Source organism: Perca flavescens, chromosome 6, assembly GCF_004354835.1.
Source record: "Perca flavescens isolate YP-PL-M2 chromosome 6, PFLA_1.0, whole genome shotgun sequence".
Taxonomy (NCBI): Eukaryota; Metazoa; Chordata; class Actinopteri; order Perciformes; family Percidae; genus Perca; species Perca flavescens.
The window spans coordinates 5,481,668-5,493,906 of NC_041336.1; the positions used below are offsets into that span (position 1 = coordinate 5,481,668).

General features: G+C 42.9%; 1 protein-coding gene across 1 annotated transcript; it reads right to left on the minus strand.

Moving 5' to 3' along the window:
• Positions 1-2,483: 2,483 nt before the first annotated feature.
• Positions 2,484-3,207, minus strand: gbp (glycogen synthase kinase binding protein). The gene has a single exon (XM_028580731.1). The coding sequence runs from the start codon at positions 3,041-3,043 to the stop codon at positions 2,507-2,509; it is 537 nt and encodes a 178-aa protein (XP_028436532.1). The 5' UTR covers positions 3,044-3,207; the 3' UTR covers positions 2,484-2,506.
• Between the last annotated feature and the right edge of the window lie 9,032 nt (positions 3,208-12,239).

The following is a 12,239-nucleotide window of genomic DNA, read 5'->3' on the forward strand; positions in this document are numbered from 1 at the left end:
TGGAGCTGTGTCCATTGATTTATCCATTCTGGTCAACAATATTTGTCTTCTTTTCCATGGTGAATCTCATAAGATAAGAGAGAGACTTGGCTCTCTTTGGATGCCCAGAGGACTCTTTACTCCTCCCTCTGCACATCCAAACAACTTTATTGCTAGGCAAGATGCAAGCAAAACAACTAATTCTCAAGGACTGGATATAACATCAAATCCACCTTGTTTCAGAAACTGGCTACATGAACTTGTTTCGGCGATCCACCTGGAGAAACTGCAGACTAAGTACTTATGCTGCGTTCCAGGCAACCCGTAACTCGTGTTTTCACAACCTTCTACCGGTGAAAGTGCCCTGGAACGGAAGTCAAACCCATAACTCACTCCCTGTGAACTGGTACCAGATGGTTGTTCTCCCTTGTTTATTAAATGAAGCCGAAAATATGTCGCCGACTAGAAATCGCTAGTATCAGCTAGTTCTAGCTAACGTCAACGTTAGGTAGCTGCTAGCTAACGTTAGCTAGAAGGGTTTGTCGTGACTTTGCCTGTAGCGCTACCATGTCGTGAGTCGTGACTTGAAGTCGTAACTTACGGGCTAAAAATTGTGTCTGGAACGCAGCATTAAAACATCAGCATAAATGGGAAGAATCTTTGATTCTACTTGTATTTATCCAAGTAATTATGCACTGATTTTTTTTTTTTGGCATTTATGAGTTTTAGTCTCTTTTACTTGTGGTTAAGATTTTTTCTTTTTTTTTAAGATTGTCTGAGTTTTTTGATAGCATATGAACAAAAATTTAACAATCACCCAAAGCAACACACACACACACACACACAGGTGAGTGTGATCAGTCTCGACCTGGGATCTCAGTCTGAATGAGGATTTGTATGTGCTGTGATGAGGTCAAACATCCACCCAGTGACCCTAAAAAGCCACGTCAGCTCCATGTGCTGCTGTTGTGACGGACGACACACAGTTACAGCAGCTTAATCACACACACACACACACACACACACACACTCATAGTAACGGAGCAGCAACAGCAGAGGGAGCCGTCGTAAACAACGTGTAGGACCTCCACGGCTCAGCCACTGGAGCAAAACATGTTTTTCACCACCGGTGTCATGCCTGCCTGCTGTGATTCAGCAGAGAGAGAAGGGGGAGGGTGGGGAGGGTATTTATAGGCCCATAATGACCATGTGTCCTTCAAGACCACGTCGTCCACACTCTCAGGCCCAGAGGGAGCTGCAGGGACGCATATTTCCACGTGTGTTTGACAAAAACAAGTGAGAGAACTTTCCAATAAAACTCTTAACAGAAGTTTGGAAAAACAGAAGTTTATTAAGACATCAACAACAACAACAAAAAACACCCTGAATACTCAGGAACATTATTAGATACTTCGTTACGAAGCAGGAGTGGCAATTGTCTTTTCTTTACACAGAAGAAATGAATACAAAAAAAAAAAAAACAGAACTCTCCGTAGTAGTTCCAAAAATGTGAAAGCACCACAAAAAGTATTGTCATGTTACGGCCAACCTTTTCTCCCCCCCAAAAAAAACATTACAAACAGTTACACATCACCCAAAGCCCTGTGGGAAACGGGCATGTTTGCTCTTCTTTCCCCATGCACCTCCCTTCTCCTGCAAATGTTAGACGCCCTTGAGAAGAAAAAAAAAGTATTTAGAAGAGCTGCCGTTGACAAGAGGTGCAGTGTGTTGTCCTGTAACATTAGCTTTTTTTTGGAAAATAAACCCACATTCCTGAGCTGCTCCCAGGTCAGTTAAAGGACAACCCACTGAAGAACCTGAAATGAGAATAATAAAGGAGGAGGAGGGGACTACAGCCTTTAACAGCCAGCATTAGATAGTAAACAAAATGGACTACTAAACCCCCCACATCTCACATTATAAAAAGGTCTGTTGTCACAGCATGGGAATGGCAAACCTTCCTCCCAAAACCCCTGAAACACATGGACGAAATACCAGGATGCAGTGGTTAAAAAAAAAAAAAAAAAAAAAAAAAAAAGAATAGGCTTTGACTTCCTGTTACTGTTCACTGTGACTCAACCATTCATCAAAAAAAAACAACAACACATTGTTCAGGACTCACAGGAGACACAAAAATCCTCCGTGTGAGTTGTGTTTTTTTAAAGCACATCACAGGATGACAACATCAGTCGTTAAAAAGGGTGAAATAATTGTCATTTCTTAAGAAATAGGCCGGTAAAAAATGAGTTTCTGGCGGATCAGAGCTCCACTGCTACCCCCGGTCGTCTGACCCACAAGGAGACATTCAAACATAAACAACACGGCTCATTAGCCGGGTGGCTAGCGAGCTAAAGTAAGCTAGCTAGGCTCACTGCTAATTATTGAAAAAAAATCATGAAATTAAAAAAAGACATAGCTACCAGTCCTGTAAATAATAATAAAAAAAACAGTCCTGTGAAATTTAATTCTAAACAGTCATAGTTTTGTTGTGTCCATCCAGGGGAAAAGGGGGGGGACACACCGGCTCTCAGCACGGCACACTGTCCGCCGTCTTGGGGAAGTCTCCACAGTCTGCGCCGGAGAACTGCAGCCTCCTCACAGCCTCTTTAATCAGGTTCCCGGACAAAATTAAGTCCTGCAGCAGTCGGTGCGGATCGTCCTCCTCCACGTTGATCCTCTTTTTGTTCCACGGTTTGATTTTTTGGTCCCAGTCCTGGTCGCTGTTAGATCCGGGGATGTTATAGGGGCTTGCCCTGCTGCTCCCCCGGTGTCCCCGGTTCCGGAGCCGCATGCAGCAGCCGTGGTGTTTCTGTTTTTGCGATGGAGCTCCCCCGGCGTTGCCGCCGATTATGGCTGCCGGCTTGACCACGCCGGAGCCGCCGCCGCTGCCGGTGAGCCCGTGCAGGCAGGACATGGACACGGACACCGACGTCTTCTGGTGGCCGCCGCTATTGTTGTGGAGCTGCAGCGCCTCGCCGATCTTCGTAACCAGCGCGTCCACTTCTTTGGAGCCGACCGTAACCGACTGCTCCAGAAAGATGTAGTTCTCCTTCCGACACGGCATAATGGCGGATACGTTGTCGAGTTTCTGTGAGTGGGCTTTTTCAGTGTTTTTGTTCTCGGTATGACTTGAGAGCCGCCGGGCTGCTGCTTCTGCTGCTCCTCGCTCTCACCACGCCGCTCAGCAGTAAACCAACAAGCCATCCGAGTTCATTTGTAAACAATGGGTGACGCGTCGTGGAATGTACCATGTTCCTTGCGAGTGAGAGGGTTTTTTTTCAAATCAAAATAAACTACACCGTTATACATCACGATTCACGAAAGGAATCATTATGCTTTACATTACATAAAAATAGAGGAGATTATTTAGAAGTTTTGCAACGCAAAAGGTCAACAATAACGTTCGTTTTCGGTATTATACCGTTGATCCGATTTCCCGCCTCAACCCGACTACGGTGCGGCGTTTGGCCTGCTCCTTTCAAATGGACATTACATAACATAACTGTCCGCTGCTGTCTGTCCAGGCAAAACAAACAAAGCGCCATATCTTTATGCATAGATATATGATCTTTATGGAGGTAAAAAAAACTCATTTTTATGAACGAGCACATGCTGAAATCAGAATGTATTTTGAAAATCATCACATGTTCTATAACATCCAACGTTTTACCAAATTCCGTCTCATATATTTAAAGCCTACTTTATCAAATACTTTGTACAATAACTGTACAATAGATTACAAAAATGATGTCACACATTTTGATGTCTGTAAAGAAAACTAATTTGACCTAGCCTACACAGTTAGATATGGCAGACTTTGATAGCATAGTATATTTACACCATTGTTTTGGTGTTTTTTAATGTAATCACATAATCCTAAGGCTCACAGATGTTACCAGAGTCACAGCTATTAAAATGTGTGGCCCTATCGAAGAAAATAACAACAACTAAGGATCTATCATGTTTGGCCAAGGCTATCAAAATCAAGTCTGTGATAATAAAACATTTGCAGCCACAACATCTGATCAAAAGAATTTGCTGAATAAACACTTTCAATCCCATATTAAAGGACAAAGATCTGCATACTGAACACATACTGTACAGTATGATGTAACTAAATCTTGAAACCGAACATAGTGTGAAGTAGGCAAAAAAAAACTAGGCACACACATGTACACACATGTGGTTAAAATAGTTGGCTGCGAGCATGACTAGTAAGCACGTGGAGCTGCACGCTGGCATGCAGCGTGTACACACTGACAATAGGAGTGGAGGCAGGGTGTGTATCTGTGGGAGAACACGGTGTTCATTTCTGTTTCTGAGAAACCGCAGCCGAGCTAAACCTGACTCTCCAGTCAAAGAGAGCGAGAGAGAGAGAGAGAGTCCTCATGACCGTACAAGGAGCTACTATCACTGCCTCCGCGTTGTATGTCGGCCAATCAGAGGGCTCCGGCTGAGGTTTCCTGTGTGTCTCAAAGGCAGGAGTCCAGTCATACTGGAATCCAGTCTGGTTGTGGCAGTTGTGAGAGATATCAACATGTGAAACCAAGATAAACTGTCATCACTTCCTGGAACAGAAAACAAACACTTTAGATGACTTTACTCCTTCTCCAAGTCAGAATAAGCAGTCATAACATGCACATAAAACACGTTTATTTTGTTTACTACAACATACAGTGTGATATTTATATCAATACATTTATAGTTTGTTAGATTAAAGTCAAATGTTCAGATGTAAAATATGATAGTTTACATTGCAAGGGTGTGTTTGGTTGTAAAGTTGTAAAAGTGCCAAATACAGATTTAATTTGTCTCGCATTGCCAGCTCTATCTCCACAGCACTGTGGAGGAAGGTCTGGCTACACCACAGATGCATTCTGGGATAGGAGAAAAAAAACACTCTGGGTTGTTTACATTTCTTTAAACCAATCGCTGCGACGGTGGCTCTGCTACAGTGGGGGAAATAAGTATTTGACCCCTTGCTGATTTTGCAGGTTTGCCCACTTACAAAGAATGCAAAAATCTACAATTTTAATCATATGTACATTCTAACAGTGAAAGACAGAATCCCAAAGAAAATTCCAGAAAATCACATCATATGAATTTATTAAAATTGATAACCATCTGATGAGGAAAAACAAGTATTTGACCCCCTGGACAAACAGCATGTTAATATTTTGTAGAAAAGCCATTATTGGCCAGCACAGATGTCAAACGGTTTTTATAGTTGGTGACAAGGTTTGTGCACATTTCGGCAGGGATGTTGGCCCTCCTCCCTGCAGACAGCCTCCAAATCATTCAGGTTCCGAGGTTGTCGCCTGGCAACTCGAATTTTAAGCTCCCTCCAAAGATTTTCAATCGGATTCAGGTCTGGAGACTGGCTAGGCCACTCCAGAACCTTGATGTGCTTCTTCTTCAGCCACTCTTTTGTTGCTTTGGCGGTGTGCTTAGGGTCGTTGTCGTGCTGAAACACCCATCCTCGACCCATCTTCAGCTCTCTCACTTAGGGAAGGAGATGTCGGTCCAGAATTCCACGATACATGGCCCCGTCCATCCTCCCCTCAATACGATGGAGTTGTCCCGTCCCCTTGGCTGAAAAGCACCCCCAAAGCATGATGTTGCCACCACCATGCTTGACGGTGGGGATGGTGTTCTTTGGGTTGTACTCCGTGTTCTTTGCCCTCCAAACACGACGAGTTGAGTTGAGGCCAAAAAGTTCTATTTTGGTCTCATCTGACCACATCACCTTCTTCCAGGCCTCTTCTGAGTCGTCCAGGTGGTGAATGGCGAACTTCATGCGGGCCTGTACATGTTTCTTCTTGAGCAGGGGACCTTGCGTGCGCTGCAGGATTTCAATCCATGACGGCGTAGTGTGTTACCAACCTTCTTTTGTAACTGTGGTCCCAGCTGCCTTCAGTTGATTCATCAGTTCCACCCTTGTGGTTTTGGGATGATTCCTCACCGTTCGCATGATCAGGGACACCCCACGAGGCAAGATCTTGTGTGGAGGCCCAGACCAAGGGAGGTTGGCGGTGGTGTGGTGCTTCTTCCATTTCTTGATAACTGCACCGACAGTTGATCTTTTCTCTCCAAGTTGCTTTCCGATTCTCTTGTAGCCCATCCCAGCCTTGTGCAGATCAACAATCTTGTCCCTGATGTCCGTGAGAAAGCTCTTTGGTCTTGCCCATGGTGGTGATGTTGGATGCTGGTTGTTTGGGTGTTGACAGGTGTCTTTTATACAGGTAACGAGGTGAGGCAGGTGTATTTGATGTAGATAATTGGTTCGGATTGGGGCTGTGTCTTAAAGAAAGACTAACTGGCTTGTAGGAGCCAGAATACTTGCTGTTTGTCCAGGGGGTCAAATACTTGTTTTTCCTCATCAGATGGTTATCAATTTTAATAAATTCATATGATGTGATTTTCTGGAATTTTCTTTGGGATTCTGTCTTTCACTGTTAGAATATACATATGATTAAAATTGTAGATTTTTGCATTCTTTGTAAGTGGGCAAACCTGCAAAATCAGCAAGGGGTCAAATACTTATTTCCCCCACTGTAAATAGTCTCAGGAAAGAACTTGTTTTGGTGGAACATTTGCAACCCGCAACACAGTAACGTGAGATATTTAAATCAGCTGATACATGGTTAAACCTCATTGGCTCTTACCAGTGGATCTCTGTGTGTTCTCCGTCCACAGCAATCCCACCAATCGGTCCTAAAACGTCCCAGTTAGAGAGGAAATGCCCTAAACGTATTCTTTGTAAATCTTTACAATCATTCCTTGAAATAATCAAGGCCTGCCTTGTTGCACCGTCCAAATTTTCTTCAAAACTTGACATTTTCGGCGTGCAACTTGCTAGCTCCATTGTTGTCGTTTCCCGAAGCAAAGGAAGTTTGAGAACGGCAGACCCCCGGAGAGCGGAAGGGTTATATCCTGAAAATGATCTTTGGTTGATCCAGTCTAAGATTAAATTAATACATTTATTTTGAATAGTCTCTGTCATACATGTTAGCGTAGTTTAAAGGCCCTGACACACCAACCCGATGTCCAAGAACTAGTGGCGACGAAGGCCGACTGTTGCGTCGCCTCAGTTAACGGTTGTCATTTGCGGTCAGTTAAAGTCAGTAAAAGCGCGAAATGTAAAGTTAATGTAATCCAAGCCTAGCAAATCATATGGTGTTATTTTATAGTTTTTACTAGAGATGTTCCAGCCTCCGATACTGCCTAAAATGCTGGCATCGGTATCGGATTAGTACTGGAGTTTATGCACCGAATAAAATCTACTTTAAAGCAGTTTATATATGTCCTTTTATCGTTATGAAAAGAAAAGTTCTATGGCGTTCAACCTGAGCCAGGCCGTACAACAACGATAGCATCACATCCATACAAGGATAGTAGTACACAGCTGTTAAAACATAATAAAATATATGAAACAATGGTATCGGATCGGTACTCGGTATCGGCCGATACGCATGTTCAGGTATCGGGAAGCAACAAAATGGGAACTCGGACCATCTCTAGTTTTTACTTGGACTTTTTAAACTGTGTTGTTTACATGATAACAGGACGAAGTGTGACAGTGACGAGCGGTGCGACTGCGCCTCCTGCTGAAAAGTTGAGAATATTTTAACTTTTTTTGCGCGTCTTTAAAACCCTTCGAAAAACGTGACGCGTGGCGCAAGAGGTTTTGCCGGCGAGTCGTTTTCTTGCAAAGCTTTTCTGTGCTTGAAGAATGGAAAAACATAAGAGTGCCTTTCATTTACCCTGGAACTTGGAAGCCAAAACTGGGAATGACGTCACACCCGAATTTAATGCGTTCCATTTAGAAGTCAGATTTTCATTGTTTTCATTAGCTCTAGCCAGGTTAGCCATCGTTAGCAATGCCAGTTTAAAACAACGCAGTAGGCTGTTTTTTGTGTGCATGCAAACAGTGTAACATGTCCACATAGATAGAAGATGGACAGCGCTGCGTGTACGAGTGATTTAGTGAGACACAAATGACACAGAAGTGCTTATAACTGTATGTTACTACAGCTTTTACAACTGTTGATGCACGGAGAAGACATGTTAGATTTTTAGCTCGGGGTACTCTGTGGTTGCCCGAGTTCCGAGCTCAGAAATCCGAGGTCAGGGGCGCGTGTTTCCGACTTTGACCTCGGACAATCCCAGTTACGAGTACAAATGAGGTTGTAAGCTGCTACAGTGGACTACACATGTATTAAAATGTAGTTAGTGTGTCTAGGCACTGTACAGTGTGTGTGTGCTTGTGTTTTAACACTGCATTTATTGAAGAAGTAATCCCCAGAAATACACAAAACCGAGACGAAAATTGAAAATGTGAGCTTAAGAAATCAGCAAAAAAGACTTCCCACCGTCCAAGAATATGTAGAACTCCCTGTGAGCCACATGAGTCACGTTTCACCAACCCCTCCTCCCTTCCTCCAGTGTAACGTCCACGGCTGGATTGTTGTGTCTTGACACTGAAAAATGGTCGGTCCACAACACAAGGAAGTGAGCTGGCAGAAAAGTGTGTCACACACTTCCTGTCTTACATGTTTTCCTGTATGGCCGTGGTAAACACAATTCCTGTTTGTCTGCAGCAGCAGCAGCAGCAGCAGCTGCTGCTCTTACAGGTCCCTGGACTCACCACGACCACAACAGGAATGCTGTGTGTGACCTCATCCTCTTTCTTTTCTGTGTACTTGTGAAACCCTCTGTAATCCCTCTCTGTGTGTGTGATAGATAAACAGTGGTGGAATGTAACTAAGTACATTTACTCAAGTACTGGACTTAAGTACAAATATTGAGCTACTTGTACTTTACTTGAGTCTTTTCTTTTCATGACACTTTCTACTTGTACTTTTTACTCCACTATATTCATCTGTTACAGCTTTAGTTACTTAACAAATTAAGATTCCTGCACACAGAACACATGTAGTTCATTAAATCTGATGTTTTATTACAACAACATAACAGCCTACAAGTCCAGCTGAAATGATTAGACCATTAATCACACAACTGGTTGGATGGTTTCCGAAAATGTGACGATTTTTCTGTATTAAGGACTTTTTACTTTTAAAACTTTAGGTACATTTTCCTGATGAAACTTACATACTTAAGTAAAATTTTCAATGTTTATAGTGAGGTGTGAGATCTTTTACTGAAGTAAAGGGTCTCAATACTTCTTCCACTGCTGGAGACAGTAAACAGGGGGGGTCAGATGAACTAAAGAGGAGATTAATGATACTGTTTGTCACGGTAGGGAGCCTGGTCTTCCAGTCGGTGTTGAAATACAAACCAGGAAGTCCAGTCTGAAGGCTTATCCCGCTTATCTTCTCAGTCTGATACTGATATTCAGGAGCTTAAACAAGACTAAGAGTCTACAGTCATGTCAGCTCTGTGACACAATACCCAGCCACAGCTGCGCTTTAAGCAAAATGCTAACATTGGCACGCTAACACACACAATAACAGTGTTAACCTGATCTTCCTCTGAGCCATAGAGCTCTGTCGTTAAAAACGCATAAATGAGCCCCACTGTTGATCTGGGCGGAGGTGGGAGTGAGTCACACATGTGCAAGTCACAAGCGAATCTCAAGCTTTAACCTTCAAGTTGCAAGCGAGTCTCAAGTCACTGTGGTGAGAACCAAGTAAAAAAAGCAAGGCATTGTTGGGTCTTTGTGAATTATAGTTTGGTCTAGACCTACTTTATCTGTAAAGTGTCCTGAGACAACTCCTGTTGTGATTTGACAATGTGTACAAAATTGAATAAAAACAGTGAGCGGCTGTTTTAAAGGTCCCATGGCATGAAAATTTCACTTTATGAGGTTTTTTAACATTAATATGTGTTCCCCTAGCCTGCCTATGGTGGTATGGTTCCCCAGTGGCTAGAAATGGCGATAGGTGTAAACCGAGCCCTGGTTATCCTGCTCTGCCTTTGAGAAAATGAAAGCTCAGATGGGCCGATCTGGAATCTACCCTTTATGATGTCATAAGGGGAAAGGTTACCTGCCCTTTCTCTGCTTTGCCCGCCCAGAGAATTTGGCCCACCCATGAGAGAGAGAGAGAGACATCATGGCTTTCAAACGAGCAAAGTGGCAGTTGGTCAAGGCCACACCCCCACCCTCCACCTTGCCCCCCCTCTCCTCCTCAATAGAGCTCAACAGTCCCGCCCACAGTGGGTTCCGGAAGTAAAAATATAATGCAGTTTCTCCATTGACAAATTGGAGTATAAGCCCTTAAATGGTGACCGTCGATGGTAGACTTAAAACCAGCATGCCGACATGACTAAGCGATTAGATATGCTCATATAGACGCCAAAAATCATGGGGCACCAACCTTGTTTTGAGATAACCGTCTTTTATTCGCGAGTCTTGGATAAGTACTTCATTACCCACAATCCTGAACAATCTCACAATCCCACAGTGATGCCTCTGATTGGTGGAACTCATGCTGGTGAGGAGGGGGAGGAGGGGAAGCTGCCTGCACGATCCGTAACGAGGATTTACGATACTGCACGAATCACTATCTGTTCCACGCTTCTGCCGTTAGCCTCCGCCGGGAAGCTAACGTTAGTTTAGCTAACAGCTAATTCGGCTAACTGCTAGCTGACAACTTGATTCAGTCTAAAATAACGTTAACTCAAACTAAACACTGGGGAAAGCAGGCTACAGCTAATGTAACAGCCGTTATATATTTTAACGGTTATTTTCAGGTTTTATTTTGAGGGTCTTTTAAAGTTATTACATACTGTCTCAGCTTGTGGTTAGCCGAATTAGCTGTTAGCTAAACTAACGTAGCTTCCTTTAGTCAGTGGTGCGCAGTGGTTTATGGGATGAGTAGTTCCTTCACTCTGAAATGACGATATGTACACAGTCTTGTACCTTTGACTTTTTTTGGTTTTTCTGTTCGTTTTTTCACTCGAAATGGTACGTTGTATGCTTATGAGTCACGTACCATCTGGTTAGCCTAAGGCATGGTCTAAAAATGTACGGATGTTTCCAGATGTCAATGGGAGAAATAATGGGAAATTTAGGAGGGGTGGGACTGTTGAGCTCTATAGCTACAGACACAGAAATGGCACATCCTAAGGAAAGCTCACTGTGGGACTGGCTCTAGTAGCTGTAATTCTGCACCAAGGCTTAATTTCGGGAAAGAGACTTCAGATACAGTATTAGGGGACCACTAAAGTCTATATAAAAGAGACTTCAGATACAGTATTAGGGGACCACTAAGGTCTATATAAAAGAGACTTCAGATACAGTATTAGGGGACCACTAAGGTCTATATAAAAGAGACTTCAGATACAGTATTAGGGGACCACTAAGGTCTATATAAAAGAGACTTCAGATACAGTATTAGTAGACCACTAAGGTCTATATAAAAGAGACTTCAGATACAGTATTAGGGGACCACTAAGGCCTATATAAAAGAGACTTCAGATACAGTATTAGTAGACCACTAAGGTCTATATAAAAGAGACTTCAGATACTGTATTAGAGGACCACTAAGGTCTATATAAAAGAGACTTCAGATACAGTATTAGGGGACCACTAAGGCCTATATAAAAGAGACTTCAGATACAGTATTAGTAGACCACTAAGGTCTATATAAAAGAGACTTCAGATACAGTATTAGGGTACCACTAAGGTCTATATAAAAGAGACTTCAGATACAGTATTAGTAGACCACTAAGGTCTATATAAAAGAGACTTCAGATACAGTATTAGGGGACCACTAAGGCCTATATAAAAGAGACTTCAGATACAGTATTAGGGGACCACTAAGGTCTATATAAAAGAGACTTCAGATACAGTATTAGGGGACCACTAAGGTCTATATAAAAGAGACTTCAGATACAGTATTAGGGGACCACTAAGGTCTATATAAAAGAGACTTCAGATACAGTATTAGGGGACCACTAAGGTCTATATAAAAGCATCCAAAGAGCACCATGTCATGGGACCTTTAAGAAAATGACAGTTTCCATTCGATTGTCAAGCGAATTTTAAGCCAACTTTTGGAATGTCACAAAACCAAAATGTAAAGTGGGCGCATTTCAATCAACTGGTTTGTAGCCAATAAACTCGGCTAAATGTCGCCATAAGCAGCACATGTCTGCAGTCCGCCAGTAAACAGAGTGAAAGAAGTAGAGGTTTTTAGCCGGGAACAAAACAAGTCACCTTGGCCATCTAACCACCGACCAAAGAAATATGGACAGAGGTCTTGAGGAATTTGGTTCAATTGGGCAAGTATTGGCCA

Bases quoted from the DNA above. Each gene is read 5' to 3' on its own strand.
- gbp (XM_028580731.1), bottom strand. From the start codon at position 3,043: ATGCCGTGTCGGAAGGAGAACTACATCTTTCTGGAGCAGTCGGTTACG.